This window comes from Phocoena sinus, chromosome 20 (assembly GCF_008692025.1).
Source record: "Phocoena sinus isolate mPhoSin1 chromosome 20, mPhoSin1.pri, whole genome shotgun sequence".
Taxonomy (NCBI): domain Eukaryota; kingdom Metazoa; phylum Chordata; class Mammalia; order Artiodactyla; family Phocoenidae; genus Phocoena; species Phocoena sinus.
In genome coordinates this window covers 51331496-51355687 of record NC_045782.1, presented here as the reverse complement: position 1 = coordinate 51355687, position 24192 = coordinate 51331496, and the positions used below count along the sequence as shown (strand labels likewise).

The following is a 24192-nucleotide window of genomic DNA, read 5'->3' as shown; positions in this document are numbered from 1 at the left end:
TCCATGGGCACCCAGTTGCCCAAGACAGCAACCTGGGGTCGTCCTCGACACATCTTCCTTCCTGACCCTGCCTGCATGTCAGGCACCAGGTCCCTCAGTGCCACGCCCGGTGCTGTGCTGTCCCGTCTCCCCTATACCACGGCAGACAGCCTTCTGCCCGCTTCCCTGCCCCCACTCTTGCCCCACTCCTGTTGGTCTGTTCTCCACCCAAAGCCACAGTACTTTTTCTAAAACACAAAGATGGTTCCACCCTGTTTAAAACCCTTCAATGGGGCTTTCCTGGTGGCGCAGTGGTTGGGAGTCCGCCTGCCGATGCAGGGGACGCGGGTTCGTGCCCCGGTCTGGGAAGATCCCACATGCTGTGGAGCGGCTGGGCCCGTGAGCCGTGGCCGCTGAGCCTGCGCGTCCGGAGCCTGTGCTCCGCAACGGGAGAGGCCACAACAGTGAGAGGCCCGCGTACTGCGAAAACAAACAAAAAAGACAACAAACCCTTCAATGAATACCCATTGCCCTGAAGATAAAAATTCAACCTTTAACAAGGTAAAGAGAGCCTCGTCGACCTGCCCCCTAACTCTAAACTCATTCCTGTTGGGTCTCCCTGCACCCTCCCCCAATACGTGCCTGTGATTGCCCACATATCTGTCAGGTGACTGCTTAAACGCCAGCTGCTCCCCGGCTGTGGCCAACCTTAGACCTACCTCTGGCCCTTCACACAGGTGGGACTTCGTTAAGTGTGTGTTGAGAGGATTGAATTCCAAGCTTCGACAAGGCTTCTAATGGGACACGAATGCTTCCCTCCTCTGTGTGGGCACCACCCCAAGCAGCGGCTTGGGGATCTTCTACTTCCCAGAAGCACCGTGTGCAGCGTGCCTTTCTAGAAGGAGCCGGCAGTGATGTGGCTGAGCGCCTGGGGCTTTGGAATCTGTCCAAGCAGAACTCAAATCCAGGTTCTGCTGTTTGCTGCGTCACCTTCGGCAGATTATTGAACCTCTGAGTCTCAGTCCCTTCATCTGCGAAGTAGGGGTGATAATCACACCCTTCTCCTGCTTGTGGTCCAGCCAGGGGAGTATGGGGCTGGAGAGTTATTACAGCAAATGACAGCCCTACAGAGCCAACATTTCCAAGAAATAGGTTCAAACTCTGATGAGCCATGGCAGATTCTAAGAATCCAATCATTAAGAATACTGCAATTTAGGGAATTCCCTGGCGGTCCAGTGGTTAGGACTCTGAGCTTTCACTGCTGAGGGCCCGGGTTCAATCCCTGGTTGGGGAACTAAGATCCCACAAGCCTCACGGCCAAAAAAAAAAAAAAAAGAAGAACATAGCAATTTAGTGGGTCCAAGAGGCTGTATATAAATGAGCTCCCTCTGCAAGCTGCTCTAAGAGAGCAGAGATGCACCTGTGCCCGCGCACACCCCACTCGGCACTACCCTCTCCTCCACCACCTTCCTGCTCCCCAGACGGTCCCCTCTGATGGGAGGTGAGAGAAGCCGCTCCAGAGGTTAATTGTGATTTTATTAGTTGAGTCCTTGGGTCTGCAGGAGACAACTACCAATCCTCCCACCCCTCTCCTGGCACCCCTCTGGCCAGCCTTGGCCCTCTGCCCACACGTGGAGAAGGGCGGAGCCCCCCACCCGGGACAGCAGCTGGGGTGCGGCCCCTCATGGTCCTCGGCGCTCTGTATCCTCCAAGGCAGGGGCTCTTGCTCTGTCATCTTTGTTCCCACTGGCCGGGGTTTTGTGGCAAGTGAACAGCATGGAGAAAAGCCTTCTGTCCCTCCCCACACCCCACGGTCACCCGCAGCCCCCTCTTTGCCTCTGCGGAGCGCATTAGAAGAAGCCGATGAGGCCAGCGTCTGTGCTGGTGAGTCTGCTGCCCCGGCAGCTGGGAACGAGGCGGGGGCTTTGTGCGCCAGCTTGGGAGCAGGAAGGGCTGGCTGAGTCCCAAGGGCAGGTCAGTCTGTGAGGTAAAAGCCGCTGGGCACAGCGCCCTTCCTGCCCCTGCAGCACCTCCCACCCCCTCGGCCAGGAGGCTAGAAGGCTCTTGAAAATTTGCGGCCTGACTCTACGTCCCCATCAGGGAGGAGACCCGGCGCTCCCTCTGCTGGCCTCTCAGGCAGGGAGGGCAGCAGACTCCTTGTGGCAAGGGAGTCGAGAAGACCCCCCACCTCAGAAGAGGCCCAGGCGAAAAGATCCCCAGACCATCGATGGGCTGAGGGGCCGAGGGGCCCACAGAGCCCAGTCAGACGCTGGGCCCTGAGCCGGACGTCTGCGGGGCTGGAGCACCGACGCCGTCGCTGACGGTGTTGTGGGGCTGAGATGTCCTCAGCCTCGCGTATCCCCAGAGGCTGCTGCCTCCTGGGGAGTCTGAGAGGCACGGGGGCGCCTGCCTGCCTCCGCACGGGCCGGAGTGTCGGAAAGAACGCACTGGCACCCTGTCCACAGGAAGAGCTGTAATAAGGCCCTGGGCGTTGCAGGGCTCTCCCTGGCCCCCCTGCTCGGCACTGGAGGCCAGTGGGCAGTGGGACGGTTCTAGAGTCAGGTCTCTGCTGAGGAGGCAGTGGGGCCTTCAGGCTGAATGCGACGTCATGTTGTAGGAGGCTTTCTTCAGGGTCTCCAGGAAGAACTGTTCGTTCTCCAGGAAGTCACGGTCCTGAAAGGCAGGGCTGAGTGAGCAGCCACCCTCTGGTTCCCTCCTGCCCTGTTTCTGTGCACAGGGACGCTGGGTTGCTGGACTGAGAGTGAGCTGGACCCTGGGTGCCAGCCGAGCAGCCCTCCCTCGGGGCCCCTCTCACTCGCATCCTAGCTCAGCCTGGCTCTGGGAGTCAGTGGGGGTGGGGCAGGGAACGAGCACATGCACTGGAGTGAGACACCAGCGCTCACGCCCAGTGGGGCCACGTGTTCGCACGTGACTTCATCCCTCTAAGCCTGTCTGTAAACTGGAGACAATAACATGACCTGCCTGGTAGGGCTGTGGGAGGGTACAAGCTTATCAAGCACGGCACAGAGCCTGGCATGTAGGAAATGCTCCATCAGTGACGCGGTGAGCATCTCTGAGATGTGTCCTCTAAGCAGTCCGCGCTGCTGCTCTCCTCCAGGGGGTGGGCTCAGCCCTCCCCGGGGCCAGGCTGTGCTCCCTCCTGCCTCTGCCTGAGCTGCTTGTCCCCAGCGTGAACACGAGGAGCCCTAAGTCCAGGGGGAGTGGGTGGGCCTGGGCCGGGGCGGCATCTGCTCTGGGAAGCTCACCTGCTGAGCTGTGTGTTTCAGCAGCACCAGCTTGGCGTAGAGGTGCGAGGGGCCCAGGCCGGCTGGCAGCTGGCTGCACTGAGGAGCCGGGGGGACAGGAGCCACGATGGCTGTAAAGGCCAAGGAGGACGGAGTCAGGGACTGCAGCGCTCTAGAGCCCCTGACCCACAACTACCGAAGCCCGCGTGCCTAGAGCCCGTGCTCCGCAACAAGAGAAGCCACCGCAATGAGAAGCCCGCGCACCGCGACGAAGAGTAGCCCCCGCTCGCCGCAACTAGAGAAAGCCCGAAGACCCAACGCAGCCAGAAATAAACAAACAAACAAAAAACCCAAGATGACTTTAAAACCCAGCTGCCCCCTAACCTGAGCACACAGGAGGCGGGGGCGGGGTGTTGCTGGCCCTGCCCTGCCCAGTGGGCTGGCCGAGCCAATGTCCCACCCTCCTGCAGCCACTTACCACTCAGGCCAGAGGCTGCCGAGCCCTGGGCCCTGGAGAGCAGCCCCACGGGCCCGGAGGGCAGGTCCTGTCCGATACGATCCAGCTGCAGCCGCTGCTGGGCCAGACTCAGATTCTCCTGTCCCCGTCCCCCCAGAGAGGACACAGCTGTGAGGGCAGAAGTCTGGGGGCAGGGGTGGGGGTAGGGATGCCCTGGGAGCGGGAGGCAGGAAGAGCCTTGCCTGGTGCACGTGCCGCTCCTGCTGCCGCAGCTGCTCCTGCTGCCGCTGCACCAGCTGCAGCCGGGCCTGCTGCTCCGCCTGCACCTGCCGGGCCTCGCGCAGGGCCCGCTCCCCCTCCTCGTACTTCTGCGAGGCCGCCTGTGGGGAGGCCGCCTGGGTCAGCTGGGCTGGCGGGGTGGGTGCACTGCCCACGCCCAGGGGCTGAGCCGCTGGGCACCTGGCTCATGCTCTCCACCTCCTCAGCGCGCAGCCTGATGCGCTGGGCGGCGGCGCCGACCCTCTCCTTCTCCAGCCGCAGCTCCCGGCGCTCCTGTTCCAGAGCCTCCCTCTCGGCCGCCAGCTGGTCCTCTTTGGCCCGGAGCTCACCTGCCCTGAGCTTCAGCTCTGCCTGTTCCTGGAGACAGCAAAGCCTCTCTGCAGCCTCCTCCCCGGAGCTGAACTGGGCTCTGCTCAGGGTTCCGAGGACCTGCTGGCCGCCCTGCCTCATGGCTGTGGCTCGGCTCCGCCCTGACTCTGGGAGGAGGTGGTGGGAGACCTGGGGCCAAGCCCCGCTGCAGCCCCTCGCCCCCGCGCTCAACTTCTCGGGAATCCGATTTCTAGAATATCTAAGTCACAGGAACGTGATGAGTTAATGAGCAAATGTGTAGAAAGTACCTGCGATGATACGATAAAAGGAAGTAGTTATTACGGTGACTGTTGTTTTAATTCCTATACTCCTGTTACCGCTGCGCTCTTTGCCAAGCTGACACGTCCTGACGGAGGGGCTGTGAGGCCCCGGGGTGGGGAGAGGGGCAGGGCTGCCTGGGCTTCCCGCTGTCTGGGGAGGCTCTGGGTCTTACCTTGGCCAGGCTGACGAGGGTGCCCTCCCGCTGGGTGTCCACCTGCAGCGCCCGCTCCACCGCACGCTCGGCCCGCTCCTTACTCAGCTTCTGCTGTGCACAGAACTCAGCCCACTCGGCCGCCAGGCGCCGCCGCTCCTCCCCACATTTGTGCATGACGGACTTCTGCTCCTCCAGCAGGGCACTCTGGGGCGAGGGCGTGAGGGCACAGGTGAGCGTCCCCGGGCGCAGGCACTCTGGGGCGAGGGCGTGAGGGCACAGGTGAGCGTCCCCGGGCGCAGGCACTCTGGGGCGAGGGCGTGAAGGCACAGGTGAGCATCCCTGGGTGCAGTGGCAGGGACGGAGCTGAACGTGCTATGGCCGGGCTCACCCTGGCCCTCTCCATCTCCTCCCGCTCCACGGCCATCTGCTGGGCCACCACCTTCCTCTGCTCCTCCAGAGCGCGCTGCGCGGACTCGGCCTTGGACTGCTCGGCGTTCACCCGCCAGCGTTCCTGCGGGGCGGGCAGGGTCAGGGCTGAGGGCTCGCGCCCCCCTGGATGCTCCGCCTGCCCCCATTCAGGCCAGAACGTGCCCTGGGGAGCCGTGCAAACCGCCCTCCTCTGGCTTCTCCCACAAACACATCCTTTCCTGAGAGGTGAAAATGGGAAGGAGCCTGAGGCCTGCCGGGGCCCAGCTGCTGGGATTAACTGTGCTGAGGCTGATGGCTCGGGAACCGCTGCTGAGAGAGGCACCTTGTGGCTCCAAAGGGCCAAAGAACAGCAACATCCCTGCTCCCTGAATCGCCAACTACAGCACTGCCCGCCTGTCTCTTGTTATCCAACAGGGAAAGAGCACCAGGGTGGGCATGACACCGTATGCCAGGGGACTCGGGGCACATACAAGCCTGGCCCGAGGCAGGCGCTGAATACAGCACCGAATGAAGGGCTGAATAAATGTGGTTCACGATGTAAAAACATCTGTGTCTACGTACTGATATGTCTACAGGATATATGTGATGTCGTCAATGGCTATCTCTGGCTAGTGGGTAATTTTTATTTTCTTTATTGTTGCCTGTTATTTTAATTTTTTCAATGAGATGTATCCCCTTATAACCTTGTACAGAAAAGGAAAAGGTATTATTATTATTTCTGAATTCATCAAATATTTATTGGATCAATTCCATCAGGGATTGCTTTTTTGTTTGGCATAAGGTAGGGGTCAATTTGAGTTTTTTCATAAGTACAGCCAATTGTTTTATTTTAATTTTTTTTTTTTGCTGTGCTGCCCAGCTTGTGGGATCTTAGTTTTCTGACCAGGGATTGAACCCGGGCCCCCTGCAGTGAAAGCATGGAGTCCTAACCCCTGGACCGCCAGGGAAGTCCCCATAAGTACAGCCAACTGTTTAAGCACGCTTATTAAAACATGGAACACCTCACGAATTTGCGTCATCCTTGCGCAGGGCCATGTTAATCTTCTCTGTGTTGTGCCAGTTTTAGTACATGTGCTGCTGAAGCGAGCACGAAAAGCCATGATTTTCTAAAGAACGAAGCTTGCTTTTATACCTGGAAGATACGTAGGGAGTTTAAATACGTTATCTGTTACAGCTCAGAAGGCAAGAGCACTTCTCCGAAAGTCCCAGGCATCCCTGATGAGCAGGTAGGAGCTGGATGGGGTAGGCCTGGGGCGCTTCTGGAGGTGGGGAGGTGGGAGCCCCTGCAGAGGCAGGAAAGGGCAGGAGAGACATTCCAGAGGAGAGTCCTGAGGCCCAGGAGGTGAGGTCAGAGTACAGCTGCCATCCCCTGGGTGCCCGGGGGAGACAGGCCCTGCGGCAGGAGGACACGCCCCACCTGCTCCAGCAGCCGGCTCTGCTCGCCCAGGCGTGCCTCCATCTTCCCGATGACCTCCTGCAGCCGGCTCCGCTCCTCCTCCATGTCCCGCTGCTGCCGGCTCAGCCTCTCCTGCAGCGCTGGGGGCGGCCACAGGGCACTCACTGCCCGCCCACCTTCCCACCACGGGGGACAGGAGAGAGGCACGTGTGGCCTGCGGTACCTCGGAGCTGCTCGTCTCGCTGCCGGATCCCCAGCTCCCGCTCCTGGGCAGTGCTGAGGTGCGAGGCCTCCACGCGGGAGGACAGCTCGTGCAGGCTGCTGGAGAACTTCTCCATCTGCTCGATGATGCCATTCAGGGACCTGCGGGGGGCTCAGGTCACGGCGGCCTGTGGAGCCCAGCAGGGCCGCGCCAGGCGGGCAGGGCCTGGATGGCGCGCCTACCGCGTATGGGAGGTGGCGCTGGTGACGGCATCGATCTCCCGGTCCTTCAGCAGCTTCAGCCGCTGCAGCTGCTCCTCGTGGTCCTTGCGCATCTCCAGGATGGAGGCCCTGGGGGACAGCGGGGAGGGCGGCTCTGCATGGGAGGGGCCTGCCTCCGGGTGCTCCATGCTCCGTGGGCCTCTCCTCCCCATCTCCGGGCACTGCCTCACTTTCCCCGGCTCCTCTGCCTTATCTGTCTTGCTGCCTCCGTGCCACGTCCACTCTCTGGGGGCAGATTCCTTGTTATGCAGCAAAGGACACTCGACAGGTGTGCCGACAACCCTTTCGTGTCTGGCCAGTCTGAGCCGTGTGAAAAGGCCGGCTCTGCCCCGGTCGGCCAACTCCCTCACATGCTTTTTCTTAGTTTTGCTCTCATCTAGAAAGGTAACCAGATCAACGCGCCAGGCACGACCTTTTCCAGGGCCAACTAGTTACTAGGTTCGAGAAGCGGGGCCGGTGAGTGGGTTCACCGGTGCTGAGTTAGCCCTTGGGCTGCTTGCTGCTGCCAGGCCCTGCCCAAACAGCTAGTGACCTTGGGCCCTGCCGGTATGCCCTCCCCGCTCTGTAGGAGTGATGGGTCCCCACTGGTGGGGTGATGCGGCAGTGAGCTCGGCTTAGGTCCTTTCCCAGAATGGAAGGGGTCGAGCCTCGGTCCAGAGGCCGCTGAGCCCATGGCTTGGGGTCTCACAGCAATTGGCTTCCCCTGGCCACCCTTGCAGGCAGCCCCCCGCCCCCGGGCCTCCCCCTCACCGCTGCAGTTCCCGGAGCCGCTCCATCTCCTGGTCCTTCTCCTGCACGGTGGCTGCCAAGCGCCGCTGGTGCTGGGCTGTGAGCTCGGCGCGGGCCTGCTCAGCCTCCTGGCAGCGCGACAGATACTGGGCACACAGCTCCTCGTTCTCTCTCCGCAGCCGCTCTTCCCGTTGCTGGTACGATGTTTCTAGAACCTTGACTCGGCTCCTGCCCACAGCACACCCAATCGCGGGGCTCAGGAGGTGCCGGCGGCCACCCGAAGGGCCTCTCAGAGCACGGGAGCTGGGGCCGGCCATGAGCCACTGGAAGTCCGGGCCGGAGGAGCGGGGGGTACCTGTGGGCGCTGTCGATGAGCTCCAGGTCTGCCTGGTGCCTCTGCTGCAAACTTTCCAGCAGCAGCAGGTGCTGCGTCCGCTCCAGCTCGAGCTTCCGCACCTGGGAGACGGCGGGAGGGACGGGGTGTGTGTGTTGTGGGGGGCAGGGTCCCTCAGACCGCCTAGGGAAGCCGTCCAGCCGTCACGTGGCCCGCTCCCACTTCAGCCCTGCCCCCGGAGCCGGCTGCCCCTCTGACCCGCACCTGGGCCTCGAGCTCCGCCAGCCGGGCCTGGCTCTGCAGGAGGTGGGCCTGGAGCTCGGCAGTGCCCCTCTGAAGCTGAGCCGGTGCCGCCAGGAGCTGCTGCTGGTACTCGGAGCCGGGCAGCAGGCTCCAGGCCAGGAACTCTGGGAGCAGGGACTGGAGGAGAAGGGGAGGGATGTTCCCTGTCAGGTAGGGGACAGGGACTCAGCTGAGCTCACCCACCTCTGGCCCTCACTCACTGGACCTCCCAGGCCCTGTGTCTGATCTGTGGCTGTAGACGGGGACAAGGTCATGACACCGAGAGGCCAAGGATGAGGCCCGGGAGAGTCAAGTGGTCACTGCCCCTCCCCTCGCAGGTCTCGTTGGGGAAGATGAGTCTCCCTTCCGCCCTCAGAACAGCATCCTCCCAGAAAGCATTCCAGATCCCTGGATAAACAGCTGAGTCCCAGCAGAGCCTTGGCTACAACAAAAGGTTATGACCCTGGCCCTTTCTGTCAGGCCTGAAGCCCCAACGCAGACAGCCGTTCTGGTTCCCGAAGGCTGCCCACCACCCACCATCTCAAAGGCACTTCCGGGTTACCCGGGAGGTGCCCCCGTGGGGCTAGGCCTCCTCAGGCCCGGGGGTCACCGGCGGCGCTGCACCTGGGAAACAGAGGCGGTGCAGAGGGAGGATGGCAAGGATGGAGGAGGCTTTCTAGACAGAGCATCAGGACACCTGCGGCTTTCTGATTAGAGCATTCCCAGCTGCCCCCACCTGGGTGCCACCTCACTTCCCTACTGATGCTGGCAAATCCGCACCCAAACCTGCCCGGGAGTGGCTCGGAAAGTGCTTGGCGGGGAGCGCCGGGGGAGCTAGCTGATAGCACGATGCATGCCTCCCAGCGGCTTGTCAGGTTTGGCAGGTGTTGCCTCTGAGCACGTGAGAATTGTTCCATGGGCCCGAAACCTACACCTGTTGGTTCACCCTCCCTACCTGGACAGGCACAGAGAGCCCTGGGGCTTCCTGGGAGCTTGGGAAACCAATTGCAGGCTCTGAAAAATCAACAGCAGAGAAATGAGCAGGGGGCGCAGGGAGGCCCCGCGGGCTGGGTGTGTGCTCGGGAGAGCCCAGCTTCATTCGTCTGCCACGGCCCCCGAAGGAAGCTCTCAGTGTCTCTCCTCTACCCAGAGTTACACCCCTCGAACAAAGCAGAACACAAACCAGTGCCGGAGCAATCTCCAGGGGCTGTTCCCCTATTTGGGTCACCCGCATGGAGGGCCAAGGCAGCGGGGTTCCAAGTCACGGGGGACCTGAGGACACAGGAATGGGGGTGGCAAGCTGAAGAGCCTTCTGCGTAGGACGCCGGGAGCAGGGGAGGGTTGGCCCAGCAGGAAAGGAAAATGTCAGGTTCAAGTCACTGACTGCAAAGGCCTGGAGGCTGGTAGTTTACTAAGAGTGAGGTCTCAGCTGGGAAAAGGGGACGGGGACCCAGCTTCCGGCCCCTTACTCCGTGGGCCTGCTACGTGGTCTGGGATACCACACGCCACGCTGACCACGTGGAGCCCAGCACAGCCATCTGCCGCTCTAGGGAAGGGGGCTCGGGCCACCCCACCGCACCTCCCCTACCCACAGCCCTGCCATGAATGTACCCTGAGGCGGCAGGCCGGGCAGGCGGCCTCTGTGCTGCCGTGCCTGGGGTCCCCCCGGCGGCTGCTGGCTCCAGCCCTTGGGTGCCGGCAGCAGGCTGGCTGAGGAAGTAAATGTTAAAGTGAAGGAGGCAGAAGGTCCGGGTTAGGCTGGACCAAGACGGGCTGGGACAAAGCCCACGAGTGAAGCTGTGTGGCCGCCCCTCTTCCCGCCTCCCCTCAGCCTTCCTCCTGTTCCTAACCATCCCATCTTGGTGATTCTCCTCCCAAGTCTGAGCGCCTGGCCTCGGTGCTCACTGGGACCACCTGATGGTGTCCCAGGAGCGACCACGGGCCTGTCACGGGCAGCCAGGCCGTGCGCCGGTCCGCGCGGCTCGCTCAGCTTCGGCGGAGGGCCTGCTCGCTCACCCTCCCGCCGGCTCCAGCACCCTTTGGGCTCCTCGCTTCTCCTGTCTGGTGCTCCCCCTTGCTTCTCGGCTCTCGGGGTCACCGCGGTTTCAGGTCCAGGTCCAAACCGCCCTCCTCATTCAGCCCAACCCCAGGGCTGGGTGACATCCCTGGCCTGTCGCGCGAGCGCCCCGCCTCGCCTCCCCTTCGCTCCAGCCGCAGAGCACCCTGCTGCTTCCTCTGGACAGTCCTGGCCTCGCCAGCCCCTCAGGGCCGTCCACATTCCACGGCCTCCCCTTCTCGAACACTCCCCAGGAGCGCGAGTGGGTCCAACCCGCGCACGCGTTGCCTGCCTTAGCTCGGTCAGCAGGGCAGTTGGACACCGGGTGTCCCGCCAGCCCGAGGGCGCTGTGGACAGAGCCCCTGCTCAGAGGCACCGGGATGGCTGTGTGTTTGCCATAAGGGCGCCCTCGGTCTCCTGCCCGATCAGGTCAGCACCTGTCCCCACAGCAGTCAGGGAGTGAGCGTCGGCAGCCCCTCAGCTCCCTTGTGCTTTCATCTGAGCAAAGGCAGGGAGCCAGACACTCTCCCCATCACCTAAAGAAGGGGAGAAGCACGGCCGAGAGGCGGTGCTCTGCTCTGAGGCACGCTACGGGCACTCCCGACTGAGGCACCGAGACAGCAGGGTCCTCCTTCCACTAGAGACAGCGGCCCTGGGACTTCGTCGGTGGCACAGTGGCTAAGACTCCGCGCTCCCAATGCAGCGGGGAGTGGGTTTGATTCCTGGTCAGAGAACTAGATCCGACTTGCCGCAACTAAGAGTCCGCGTGCTGCAACTAAAAAAGATCCCACACACCTCAACGAAGATTCCGAACGTGGCAACAAAGATCCCACGTGCTGCAGCTAATACCCAGCACAGCCAAATAAATAAATATTAAAAAAAAGAAAATTAAAGGGACAGCAGCCCAAGCCCCTACCTGTCGGAAGGCAGCGCCCCTACCGAGTGCTGGCCCTTACAGGCTGCGTCGTGCTCCTCTCCGGACAGACCTTGGGACTTCTTCCGAGACAGGGCATGGCTCAGCCAGTCCTCCTCCTTCTTCCCAGACGCTCCTGGCTGGGAAGGCTGGCTGCCTTTGGCAGGAGAACCGGTACCCTCGGTTGGTGGCTGTGCCCCCAAGGAGGGCGGCCCGGCCGGGGCAGAGTGGTGGCTGGGAGCAGAATGCTGGCTGGCAGGATGGGGGCCCCTCCGAGCCTCCCTGGTCGGGGAGGAAGGGAGCAGGTCCAGGCCTTCGTCCTTGAGGCCCAGCCAGTCAGCACCTCCCCTCCTGGGCTGGGTAGGGCTGGATGCTGCTGGGGTGCTCTGTCTGGAGCCTGGTTCTCCCTTGGGGTCTGTGCCGCCTTCAAAGAACCTACTTCAAGACAGAGAAGTGGGGGGGGTCTAAGGCAGGGCAAGCAGTCTGTCCCAAGAGCCCCCTGACGGGCCTTTCCCTCCACTGCTGGGGGTGACTATGGGGCCCATGCTAAGAAGTCGTGATGCCTGGGGCCCTGCACAGCCAGAGCCGAGGCAAGCTGAGTGATGTCCGTAGAACACCATGAACACCCACGAAAGACATCTTGGATTCCGCCCATTTTCCCAGCGGGCAACCTGCCTCCAAGGCCAAGCTCCTTGCAGGCCCCGCTTACCTGACGGACTGCCGGCGGGACTGCCGGCCCTCGGAGGAGCCCACGGTGGGCTGATAGGCCCCAAAGGTGAAGTCCTCGTCACCCCCGGGGTCTTCTTTGTCTGTGAACGAAGGAACCTGTGATCTAGAGCAGGGGGACTCAAACTCTTCTTCTGTAGCTGCAGAATTCTTTGTTTAAGAAAAGCTGAACTGGCAGCCTGATGGGTAAGACGAGTGATAGGGAAGCTGCTGTGGAGAAAGCAGGGTGAGGGGCTGGGCGTCTGTCAACACTCAGGCTCCAGCCTACAAAACATCACCCAGGAGCTGTTAAGAGTGTGCCAGCGGGCCCTGCCGCAGACCCCCTGCAGGTGAGGTGTGGTGAGCCGTGCGTGTCACGAGCGTGATTCTCGACAGATGGCCCGTGGGCCGATGCTCTGAATGGAGGAACACTGGTCCAGGGCAGTGTTTTTCAAACTGTGAGCTGCTGCCTATTAGCAGGTGGAAATACTAACTGAATGAGTCGCAACCAATGTATTTACTAGTCAAACAGCACATAAATAAGTATTGAATGTGGTGATTATTATTTCCAGACATTTTTTGTCTCAGTAATAAACGGGAATAATTAAATGTGTGTCATGATGTAAAGCTTATTTCTTATTATGGCTTGTGGTAAAATCCTGTTCGGGGGGTCCACTCCCCACCGCCCCTGCCCCACAAGCTCCTCACCCTGTGGCCGCTGATACTTCTTGTCCAGCTTGAATTCCCTGTGCTCCCTGGTGCCCGGACGGGCCAGGAGTTTGGCGGCAGTGCCCCGACCCAGCAGCTCATCCAGCTTGGAGCGGGCAGGGAGGGGCCCTTCCCTGCAGGATAGGACATAGGGCTGGTACATGAGAACACAAGGGGCTCCTGGGGGGCCCCCACTGTACCCTCCCTCTCGCTTTTCCCTGGCCAGGGAGGGACTCTCCGCTCACAGGGACACTTACTGGTCTCCCGTGTGCCTCCTCTCTGCTTTGGGGCTGTCTCCAAACCCCAGGGTGGCCATGATGTCGTCCCCATCGTCAAAGAGCAACTCTTCTTTCTTTCGGACTGGAGTGTTCCCAGGAGTTAGAGGGATAGAGGGCGCTAAGGGACAGAACACAGGGCACAATGCCCACAGCCTTCTGGACGCAACGTGGGGGGCGTTTCCCTGCAATCCTGGCCTTTGGGTGGAAGAGCAGCCATGGCAGTGTCTGGTCTGCCCACAGCACCCAGCTTCCCCAGCCCCACTCCCACAGCCCCACCCCCGGGCTCATGCATCCCCCCTCCCCGTTCCCAGAGACTGATAACCTCTTGGTCCAGGATCTGAGACCTGTGGTCCCTGCCTGGTGGGGTGTCTGGCTCTGCACCGGAAAGTTCAGTTAGCCAACTGCACCTGCCCCGGGAATGGGTAACACGCCTACCCCACCTTGATCTCTGGCCGGGGCTGGGCTCTTTACAGAAGCTGTTTTACTCTCCGTCCCCGGCAGCTTCTTGGCGATTCCTTCCTCATCATCAGAGAGAAGTCCTGCCAACGGGTCTTCCAAGTCTCACGGCCAGAAGGGGAAGCAAAGGGAAGACTGCACACTTCGTTCAGGAAAACAAGTGCTGTGCTGTGCTAGGGGAGTTATTGCTCTACTGGAGAATTCTAGCCGCTCTGATACCTATACAAGCCGCTCGGCATCTGGGGGCCTGGGTTAGCGGGGCTCGGACACAGACCAGGCTGGGCCAGGGGAGAGGAAGCAGGGAGAGTAGCCCGGGCTTCAGGGCCTGCACTGAGGCATGAGAAGAGAAGTAAAACTTCCACGCATTCATGAAGGAAAAGGAACTTTTCCCCACACTTTATAAAGTCTTCAGTTTGACACCTGGCTTCAAAGTCCTTGCAAATAAGTGCCCCAGACATGCCAGCCAGTAGAACATAATTAGTCCCTCCCTGAATTCATAAGGAACAAAACCAGCGGCACGAGCTCTCTGCTCCTCTTCTGACATACACAGTGGCCCGGCCTCGGGCAAGCCAGTAAGCATCGCCCAGCCTACTGCACTCTCAAAACTGAAGCACCCCAGGTGTGACTGCAGGGCCTGTGGTACCTTCGAAGGAGAACTTCTTGTACTGATGCCCAAGGCTGGTGGGAGAGGGAGATAGCTTCTTGGTGGGAATGGCATCTCCTGCAGGGAGCAAAGAGAAGGCAAGGTCACAGGCCTGGATCTCTCCTGGCCTACGTTCTGCCAGACCAAGACTGGGACCACTGGGCTGGCGCACACTTCTACCTGGAGGCTGAGGGCTTGTGGCCGTGGACACAGCCATGGGATGGGTCTACACCTCTCCGGTTCTCAAACAGGCTTCTGGCCGGGAAATGTGGTCTGGAAGCTACCTCTGGCCCCCTATTCACAAGTTGCTCCAACAGGGACATAGGGACATAGGGACATAAATTCTCCAATTTAACTCAAATGGCTTCTCCAGGAGCTGCCATGTTGGACTTAGAGGGACTGGAAGAGCCGTAGGAAGGAGGAAAGCTCAACTTGTCTCCCTCCCCCACTATAAATACTCTAACACACACGCACACAATGAGCTCCTGGCCTCTCCATCCCAGGCAGAGAAAACCCACAGGGCTGAGAGCTACCCTCTAAGCACCTCCCACATCCCCAAAATGTCCCTTGATTCGCGGACCTACGTCTCACTCACGTTTCTCACTGGCTGTTAACACACCAGCAGGTTTAAGAGGACTAGGCTGCTCTTCTTTCCCAGAACCCTTTGCAGACCTTTTGCTTGAGGCTAGATTAGACTTCTTCAGACCCAAGAGATCAGCATCCATTTCATCCAGATCCTGGAAAAGCAGGGAGGAGGGAGGAATCCCCACCGGTGCTCAGCCAGCAGGTGCTAAACACCCTCATGCTCTGAGCAGCCTGGTGAGGGTGTTGCCTCCAACTTCCATATGGAACAAATGAGGACTTGGGGTGGGGGACTGAACAAGGACAGAGGCAGGGCCAAAGCCCAAAGACTCAACATAGTCGATCTCAGATAAGCTGAAAGGTCTCAGGTTGGTACTCATATCAGCCCCACCGGCAGCTCCTGCCTTGATGCTAGAATGAGAGGGTGCCTAAAACCTGCTTTCGGCAGCTTCTCACAAAGGCTTAGCAAATGTCAAAGCTATTTGCAGTAGAAACGAAACAGCAGGATCCTGGGGTTTAAGGCTCCCCAAGGGACTACCACTGGGCAGTGACAAGGGACCTGAGGCAAGAAGATAACCCTCTGTCCAAAGTCAAGAAAAATTTGATCTCAGGAATTCCCTGGTGGTCCGGTGGTTAGGACTCCGCGCCTCCACTGCAGGGGGCCCGGGTTCAATCGCTCCCTGGTCAGAGAACCAAGATACCGCAAGCCGAGCAGCTCGGCCGGGAAAAAAAAAAAAAGAGGCATGAAGAAGCCTGCAAAATACAAAGCCTTTAAAAAAATGTCTTTTTGATCTGGATTCCTTAGGCTGCCTGGGTCAGGGGAAGCAAACTGACAACAGAGGCAGAGGTATGAGAAGGATGCTATTCTGGGTCAATGAATGGTCTACAGTAAGGGCATTAAAAACCACCATAAGCAAGCTGGGAGAGGAAGACGGTCGGGGACTCCCTGGTCGCCACAAGCCCTTGGTACAGACTGGGAGCATGACGATTTTGATAAGTGCGGTTGGCGCTCCAAGGGCGGTTGGCAGAAATGTGAGGAAATAAAAGAATGAGAAAACTATTCAGAAGAAAGGTGAGTTGGGAAAGATAACGGAACCAAAGGTAAGCAGAGTGGGTGGAGGGTTCAGCTCGTGGTTCCGGAATGAGAGACTCAGAGCCACCACTATCGACTAGTCAGAGGACTCGAGGGTCACGTCCAGGGGGCCCAGCTGCCTGGTCTTGGGGAGGAGCAACTTCAAACTGAGGTTAAAGAAGCTGATTCTGGAGCCAAGAAGGAAACAGACTCCAACCCTTCAGGGCCCCACAGGGCTGAAAGCAAGCGCTCAGCCCTGGCCTGTGGCAGCATGGGTTAACCAGAAGGGACATGAAGCGGAGGTCAGGCGGGAGGATGCTGCTGGACAGAAGGGGAGGGAGAAAACAGGACCACTCAACGTTTTAGACCCCAGCCAGGCCACCCGAGCCCCATGAGATGGTGCTTATGAATTTATGTCTTAAAATTCCATTGCAAAGATCAGCTTGGGGCTTGATCTGACAAGAGGACAGCTGTACTAAAGGGGATTTGGCAGGGGATGTGAGGAGAAATCTGGAGAAAGATTAAGAACAAGATTTAGGAGGGAATTCCCTGGTGGCCCAGTGGTTAAGATTCTGGGCTTTCACTGCCATGGCCCGAGTTCAATCCCTGGTGAGGGCAGTGTGGCCAAAAAAAAAAAAGAACAAGATTTAGGGGAAACGGTCTCCCCCTTTCCTCACGGGGGGAGGCAGCCCCATTTCCCCAGAGGCCTGTGACGTGACTGTGTCTCTGGGTGGGTGAATTTCCATAAACCAGGAAAACTGATTTATACCCAGAGGGGCAGGGAGGGCAAGAGCTCATGAATGCCATTCTTGCATGAGGTGGGGCTCAGAAATACAAATTGTAAAAGAAGAAATGAGAGGGAGAATGAAGGCTTGGCACAAAATAGTATCCCACCCCGTGTCCCTGGCTCCCCGAATTGTGCAAGATGGTTCCTTACCTTCATGGCCTGGAGCAGAGCCTGCGGGTCTGCATCAGAGATGTCTGAAACCTACAAGATGGGAGGTAACGAGGCGTGTTAGTCAAGGCCCAACAAAGCTCAGGGCCCTTGTTGCCTTGCTTCTGTTAGGGCAGGAGCAGAGCTGGGTCAGGGGGCATAAACTGGAGGGTCCTGCCCTCACTTGGGGCTCAGGTATTGTAGGAAGTCAAGCCTGCCCAGTTGTGGACACCCAGAAAGCACTGCCACTTTCCGGTCCTCCCAGCAGTAAGTGCACAGCCATCATAGGACTCAAATTAGGCTACTTTCTATCCACGTGATTGGACAGCGTGGAGTTTATTATGGGAAGCACAGTTAGAAGTGGCAACATCGAGCCTAAAGCAGTTGCTCGGAGCTCTACTTTCTAGCTCATCTCACTGGTAGGAAGGAAAAGGATGCTGCCTTGGGTCCACTCAGCAGCCATTCATTCATTCATTCATTCACTCATTTATTTATGGCTGTGTTGGGTCTTCGTTGCTGTGCACAGGCTTTCTCTAGTTGCAGCGAGCGGGGGCTACTCTTCGTTGCAGTACGCAGTCTTCTCGTTGTGGTGGCTTCTCTTGCTGCAGAGCACGGGCTCTAGGCACGCGGGCTTCAGTAGTCGTGGCCCATGGGCTCAGTAGTTGTGGCACGAGGGCTCAGTAGTTGTGGCTCGCAGGCTCTAGGGCACAGGCTCAGTAGCTGTGGCTCGCGGGCTGAGTTGCTCCGCGGCATGTGGGATCTTCCCGGACCAGGGCCCGAACCCGTGTCCCCTGCATTGGCGGGCGGATTCTTAACCACTGCGCCACCAGGGAAGCCCCAGCAGCCCTTTGAAGAACAAACTGGCTTCGCAGGGACTTCTAAACCTCCGTGGGCAGCCCCTTGGCACAACACTCATCTCACCGTCTCTGGGGATAAGTAGGGTCAGTGAGGAGCAGGGAAGGCGCCAGGCTCACCTCAGCATCAGCTCCTGCCAGGCCTGCCCTGCTGCTGAAGGCATCATCTTCCACGAGGGACCTGCAAAGAGGCAGAGTCAGCACCCACCCACGAATGGTCCCTAGGGCACTAGATGATTCTAAGGAAGGAGAAGTGGCTTAAAGAGTCCAAGTGAACCTGAATAGACTCTTCTCTGGAAGAACAGAGTTGCTGAAAGGAATTTCACAGGTCACCTGATGCAGTCATTTTTAAACTTTTTTAAAGCAGTAGAGCCCTTTAAAAACAACAGGTAAGAGAGAAAAACAGAACTGCTTGGGCTAAAATGAAGGTGGAGGGCAGAGAGCTCACAAAGTGTCTCCCTATCTCGCAACTGTCAGGAGGACAGACACAATCTGGGAGGCACCTATCTAGGCCTATCCTCTTATTCTGATGGTAAGAAAATTGAGGCTCAGAGAGGTTCAGGAATTGCACAAGTTGACACAGTAAATAACCGATGTAGGACTAGAAGCCAGAACCTCCGACCCCCAGTTCAGTTCTCTTCGCACTCCTCCAGGCTCCTTCACCGCCCAGGAGCTGACGGGAGGACCGGGAGGTGGTGACACTACAAGCGGGGCCCACAGTGAGTGGAAAGTGGTGGGTGGGTGGGGGAGGGGGAGGAGCATTGGGCCTGAAACGGGGCTTGGATGCCCAGGCCAGCCCCGTGTGCTCACTTTGCTCTAGCCCTTGAGGCAGGGAGCGCCTGAGCTGCACCTGTGGCGTCTCTGGCACGTGAAGCTAGTTTAACAGGCTTCTCAGGCGGTGTCGCTGGAAAAAAAGAAAACAAAAGATGTGATTCGGTCACAGAGAACTGGAGTCAAGGGGAAAAGGATTGCAAGTTCCCCACCAAGCTGTCTCCCACACCTTCCTACTGAAAGAGGGGCCTTTTTGGAGGAAGGAAACTGGCCCTGTAGGCAGGTCCCTTAAAAACCAGAACGGGGGAGGGAGCGGTATGTTTCCAAGCAGGAAGTCAACCCAACTGGTGCCAAATGAAGAGGCTACTCCCATGCCACCGCAGCCCCATGGAAATGCAGGAACAAGGCACTGCCATCGTCCATGGCCTTGTGCTTTGTGGGTTCTTATGGGCCAGGTGCGGGGAACCTCGGCCTTGTTGTCCCTGGTGAGCTGTGCATGACCCCGAAGCCCTGCTTCTCCATGCAGCAGACATGGACACAGGGTAAGGGACTAAAGTCCAGAATATAGAAGGAACTCGTACAACTCAACAATAAAAAGATAAATAACCCAATTTAAAAACTGGGCAGGGCTTCCCTGGTGGCGCGGTGGTTAAGAATCCGTCTGCCAATGCAGGGGACGCGGGTTCGAGCCCTGGTCCGGGAAGATCCCACATGCTGTGGAGCAACTAAGCCCGTGTGCCGCAACTACTGAAGCCCCTGCGCCTAGAGCCCGTGCTCCACAACAAAGAGAAGCCACCGCAATGGGAAGCCCGCGCACCGCAATGAAGCGTAGCCCCCGCTCACTGCAATCAGAGAAAAGCCTGCGCCCAGCAACGAGGACCCAACGCAGCCAAAAATAAATAAAATAAATTTATAAAAATTAAAAAAGAAGAAAACTGGGCAAAGATCTGAATAGACCTTTCTCCAAAGATATAAATGGCCAGGAAACACATGAAAACATGTTCAGCAACATTAGTCATTAGGGAAATGCCCATGGAAATCACGAGATGCAACTTTTCACCCACTAAGATGGCTATAATCAAAATGAAAATAACAAGTATTGGCAAGGATGTGGAGAAACTGGAAACCTCTTACACTGCTGGTGGGAATGTAAAATGATACAGGCGCTGTGGAAAATAATTTGGCGGGTCCTCAAAAAGTTAAACATAGCGTTACCATGTACCCCAGTAATTCAACTCCTGAATTCACACCCAAAAGAACTGAACACATACGCCCACACAAAAACTTGTACCTGGAGGTTCATAACAGCATTATTCATAATAGCCTAGCCAAAATGTGGAAGCCACCCAAATGTCTATCAACTGACAAATGACCAAACAGAACGAGGAGATATATCATACAATGGAATAGTACCGTCCCGCCGTGGAAAGGAATGAAGAGGGGAATGCTACAATGTGGACAGACCTCGAAAACATGGAAAGCGAAAGAAGCCAAATGCAAAAGCCTCACACTGTATGATTCCATTTCATGTAAAATGTCCAGACTAGGCAAATCCATAGAGAAAGGAAGTTCAATAAGTGGTTGCCTAGGGGTGGGGGAGGGGAGAATGAGGAGTGGCACTAATGGGGTGGAGTTTCTTCATGGGGTGATGAAAAAGTTCTGGAATTCGACTGTGGTGATGGTTGCACAACTCTGAGAATATACTAAATGTCACTGAATTGTACGCTTTAAAAGAGTGAACTTTGGGCTTCCCTGGTGGCGCGGTGGTTAAGAATCCGTCTGCCAATGCAGGGGACTAGGGTTCGAGCCCTGCTCCGGGAAGACCCCACATGCCACGGAGCAACAAAGCCTGTGCGCTACAACTACTGAGCCTGTGCTCTAGAGCCTGCGAGCCACAACTACTGAGCCCATGTGCCACAACGACTGAAGCCCGCACACCTAGAGCCCGTGCTCTGTTAGCGAAGACAAGCCACGGCAATGAGAAGCACGTGCGCTGCAACGAAGACCAAACGCAGCCAAAAACAAATTAATTTAAAAAAAAAGTGAACTTTATGTGGATTTTATCTCAATTCAAAAAAAAAAAGGGCAAGCCTAAATCAGGGGATTCCAGCAAAGGCGCACTTACTCTCATCTCCCAGGAGGTCACCAAGGACATCATCGATGGAACCTGGAACAGAAAAGGGGCCACTGTGACTTCAGGAGGAAAGAATGGTCCTTAGGGCCTCATGTCTTGAGACCTCATCCGGGACCTCAGAGCCCTCAGAGGTTGGGACTTAGGCTTGGCTCTCTCTTCACTGGCCATGAGATGTTTTCTAACTCCTGGCAACAAGTCACAATGCTTTGTTGAAAGACCCCAGGGTGGAATTTGAAAATAACTTTCTCAAAGGATGATGGTGAAGATTTTTCAGTAGAACCTACATGCTACGTGACACACTGGCCAACAAGCCAGTCTTCCAGACTCTGAACAAAGCCCAGATGCTTCTTTGGGAAAAGTGTTCAGGATTTCTAGGCACATATACAAGCTTCTTTCATACCAACAGTCTCCTTGTCCCCTTCCAGCTGAGCGCCCGCCCCTGCCAAGCTGGTTTGAAGACACACCACCTTGGCCACTTTCCGATGCAGCATATAGGGGAAACCCAGGTGTGAATACCGAATTAGTTCTCAGCTCAAGCTTAAGTGCCTTTACCACCCTTAACCCCAACGGTATACTTCTAGATACAAATACTTCAACAAGAAGGATTTTTTTCCCCCAACTTCCATCTGTTGTTTATTTCTGAATTACTCCAAGGGCCAATGAGGCAGCATAAGGAATTCCCTAGGAAAACCAAAGCTGCCTATGGGATTATGGGGAAATCAGCAAGACTCACACTGAGAACATTCAGACAGACACGTCTAAGTTATGTGTGGACCCAAAGTGGGGGAATTATTTTTGGCGTAAGGGTGGTGTTCCAGCTCCACTCACCTTTCAATCCCTTCTTGGTTTTTGGTGCCTAAAATGGGAAAAACAAATCACATTAACAAGATGAGACAGTGAACGTGTACTGAAACCAACAATGCAGAATGAACTGTTTTGCCTTTCGCCAAGTCACCAGAGGAAAAGGTGCACCAATGGCATTTATAGACAGAGGCCCTTTATGGTTTTCTGAGTTTTGAGAATAGACTCATTCAGAGCATGAAAAGGGCCCCCACTAACCAGCAGTGGACACCACTGTGGGTGCCATCCGGTGGGCAGAAGTCTCTCCTTTTCCCTCAGATTTCCAGACGCCACACGCAAACCCTCCCAGCCAGCCAGGATGTAAAGTTTTCCTCTATTCCACGTCCCTGACTCTTCAGGATCAGTGACAGACATGTAAGGATGCTTTCAGATGAACATTCAGAGGCTCAAAAAAGATGCTCGCTTACTGTTTAATAAGAAGTTGTTTTTTTTTTTTTCCGGCCGTGTCACATGACACGTAGGATCTTAGTTCCCTGGACCAGGGATCAAACCCACGCCCCCTGCATTGGAAGCGTGGAGTCTTAACCACCGGACCGCCAGGGAAGTCCCATTAATAAGTTTGATATCAGTGCTCCTAACCATCACTCTTCTTTGGGGCCACCCAGCCCCCAAAGTACTTCATGCAGTTAAGATCTTAGAGGTGGGAGTAGGGGTGAGGGCAGGCTCCCATTTCCACACACCTACTCTGCATTCTGCCTACCATCTCAAGGCTCTGGGGGCTGCCTGCAGCTCCTTCACAGCGCTGTCCAGCTCATTTGAACTCTGCCCATCAGGCTCATCCTCCCTAATGAAGAAAATTAAAGTGGCTGCTTAAAAATTATTTGGATTTAACAGTGGTTGAGTCCAAGGTTGATCAAGCCTTCTCTCACTTTACCCATTCAAGAGATCAAAACATTTCCATCAATGAAAAATGCCTTGTAGGGCTTCCCTGGTGGCGCAGTGGTTAAGAATCCACCTGCCAATGCAGGGGACACGGGTTCGAGCCCTGGTCCGGGAAAAATCCCACATGCCGTGGGGCAACTAAGCCTGTGAGCCACAACTACTGAGCCTGCGCTCTGGAACCTCCGAGCCACAACTACTGAGCCCGCGTGCCACAACTACTGAAGCCCATGCACCTAGAGCCCGTGCTCCACAAGAAAAGCCACCGCAATGAGAAGCCCGCGCACCGCAACGAAGAGTAGCCCCCGCTCGCCGCAACTAGAGAAAGCCCGCATGCAGCAACGAAGACCCAAGGCAGCCAAAAATAAATTTAAAAATTCCTTGTAGGGTGAGCAATTCAGATGAGAAGCGAAGTGTTCTGGGTAACTCTTCTCTTTTCTTCTCTTCAATATTTATTTATTTATCTGGCTGCACCGGGTCTTAGTTGCAGCATGTGGGAACTCTTAGTTGCGGTATGTGGGATCTAGTTCCCTGACCAGGGATCGAACCCAGGCCCCCTGCATCGGAAGCGCAGAGCCTTAGCCTCTGGACCACCAGGGAAGTCCCCCTGGTAACTTTTCGAGGCCTGGAGATTATTCGAAAAAAGTGCAGTGGTCCTCATCCCTTACTCTGAAAGAGAATGCGGAAAATGGCAGGTACCCATCTCAGAAAGGAGGTGGGTGCCTAGCACTAAGGCCAATACACCTTCCTAGGCAACACCCTGACTACTTTCCTGGCAGCGTTCAGAGCAAAGAGCGGCTGCAAATGCTGGTTACTCTTTGATAGCATTTTCACTGTCGGTGGAAAAATTTCCCTTCACACTAACTGTAAATCCGACTCACTCCATTAATAGAGAACTGTTTTCCCCAGAATTATCATTCTCTCCCACCTCCTCCTCAACGTTGCCGAAACTGACCTTTGGCACAGCTTGGAAGAAAGGAGTGGGAAGAATTTTTCGGTGGAAACATTTCCCTTCACACTAACTGTAAATCCGATTCACTCCATTAATAGAGAACTGTTTTCCCCAGAATTATCATTCTCTCCCACCTCCTCCTCAACGTTGCCGAAACTGACCTTTGGCACAGCTTGGAAGAAAGGAGTGGGAGGTGGGCCTCTCTAGTTCTCTGGTGTCGGCCTGTCCTGTTATTAGAATGCAAAGTTTATGAGAGGTTACTGTATAGGGGCCACTCTGAATGGTTGTGTTTCTCTTTCTCTGTAATGCAATGTTCACGGCCTACAAGTCTCAACACGTTTTGTCTCTTATCACATCCAGGGGCGTCTGCCATCTCCTAGCGATCCTCTCCCAGCCTCCCAGACCGTGGGAATTTCTAAGGGAGCATTGCAAAGGCCTCGGGGCCACAAAGACCATCGCGTCATTGCATCTGCTCAGCCATCTTCGTGCCAGGCGTTTTAAGATCCCGAGGCCGCCCCTTAGTTAGCGCCCTCCCGGAATCACCCCCTCGGTCTCGAGACTCCCCGCCCCTCCATGAGCCACCCCCTCCGCGCGCCCAGCCCGTCTCGATCCCGAGCGCAACCTACGATCCTTCCAGCCCCTGAAATCCCCCCCGTTACGCGCCATTCCCCTTGGAGGCGCAGCCGCTTGGACGTGTCCCAGACATATCCGCTGCTCCAGGCTCCACTCGAGCCCAGCTCAATCAGGCCTCCCGCTTCGGAGCCTCTAGATCGCCAATCTCTCAGTCGCCCGGCCTCCGGAAGCAAGGCGAGGCGCGAAGCACTCTGGGGGTTGTAGTCCTAGGCCCGCTCACCTGCCGGAGCCAAGGGAACCTGGGGCGCCGAGATGAACTACATTTCCCAGGGTGGCTCACCGCGGCAGTTAGTTGGCGCCCGGCCTCTTGTTTGCGGCTTGACGCGTTGCTAGGAGCTGCCTGAAGGCTCCTTTGCGAAGCGGT

General features: G+C 57.1%; 1 protein-coding gene and 1 non-coding gene across 12 annotated transcripts; both read right to left on the bottom strand.

Annotated features, from left to right (window-relative positions):
* Positions 1-1498: 1498 nt before the first annotated feature.
* Positions 1499-23952, bottom strand: FBF1 (Fas binding factor 1). Of its 11 annotated transcripts, XM_032617085.1 has the most exons (31): positions 23822-23952; positions 23357-23422; positions 22065-22148; positions 21332-21359; positions 20495-20536; positions 18409-18502; positions 17719-17779; positions 16748-16798; positions 14752-14893; positions 14157-14234; positions 13498-13617; positions 13037-13175; positions 12780-12913; positions 12076-12175; positions 11370-11804; positions 10009-10107; positions 9581-9669; positions 9353-9411; positions 8380-8535; positions 8137-8237; positions 7803-8009; positions 7014-7121; positions 6793-6932; positions 6591-6709; positions 5133-5255; positions 4763-4948; positions 4141-4317; positions 3924-4061; positions 3703-3820; positions 3246-3355; positions 1499-2652 (listed from the first exon to the last, which is right to left on the bottom strand). In XM_032617085.1, exons 3-31 carry the CDS (start codon positions 22065-22067, stop codon positions 2569-2571), a joined length of 3441 nt encoding a protein of 1146 aa, XP_032472976.1. In that variant the 5' UTR covers positions 22068-22148; positions 23357-23422; positions 23822-23952; the 3' UTR covers positions 1499-2568. The 11 variants fall into 11 exon arrangements, 9 of the variants coding, with proteins under 9 accessions (XP_032472976.1, XP_032472978.1, XP_032472973.1 ...); XM_032617087.1 differs by having other exon boundaries at positions 3703-4061; positions 18449-18502; positions 22045-22148; XM_032617082.1 differs by having other exon boundaries at positions 3703-4061.
* LOC116746549 lies at positions 6160-6263 on the bottom strand. Its single transcript, XR_004347801.1, has one exon. It is a non-coding gene; the product is annotated as a U6 spliceosomal RNA (small nuclear RNA).
* Positions 23953-24192: the final 240 nt, after the last annotated feature.

Coding starts and splice junctions, on each gene's coding strand:
- FBF1 (XM_032617082.1), bottom strand. Junction 17,780..18,408: donor GCCTCAAGGGCTAGAGCAAA/GTGAGCACACGG, acceptor GCCTCTTTGCAG/GTCCCTCGTGGAAGATGATG. Junction 4,062..4,140: donor AGGTGGAGAGCATGAGCCAG/GTGCCCAGCGGC, acceptor GCCTCCCCACAG/GCGGCCTCGCAGAAGTACGA.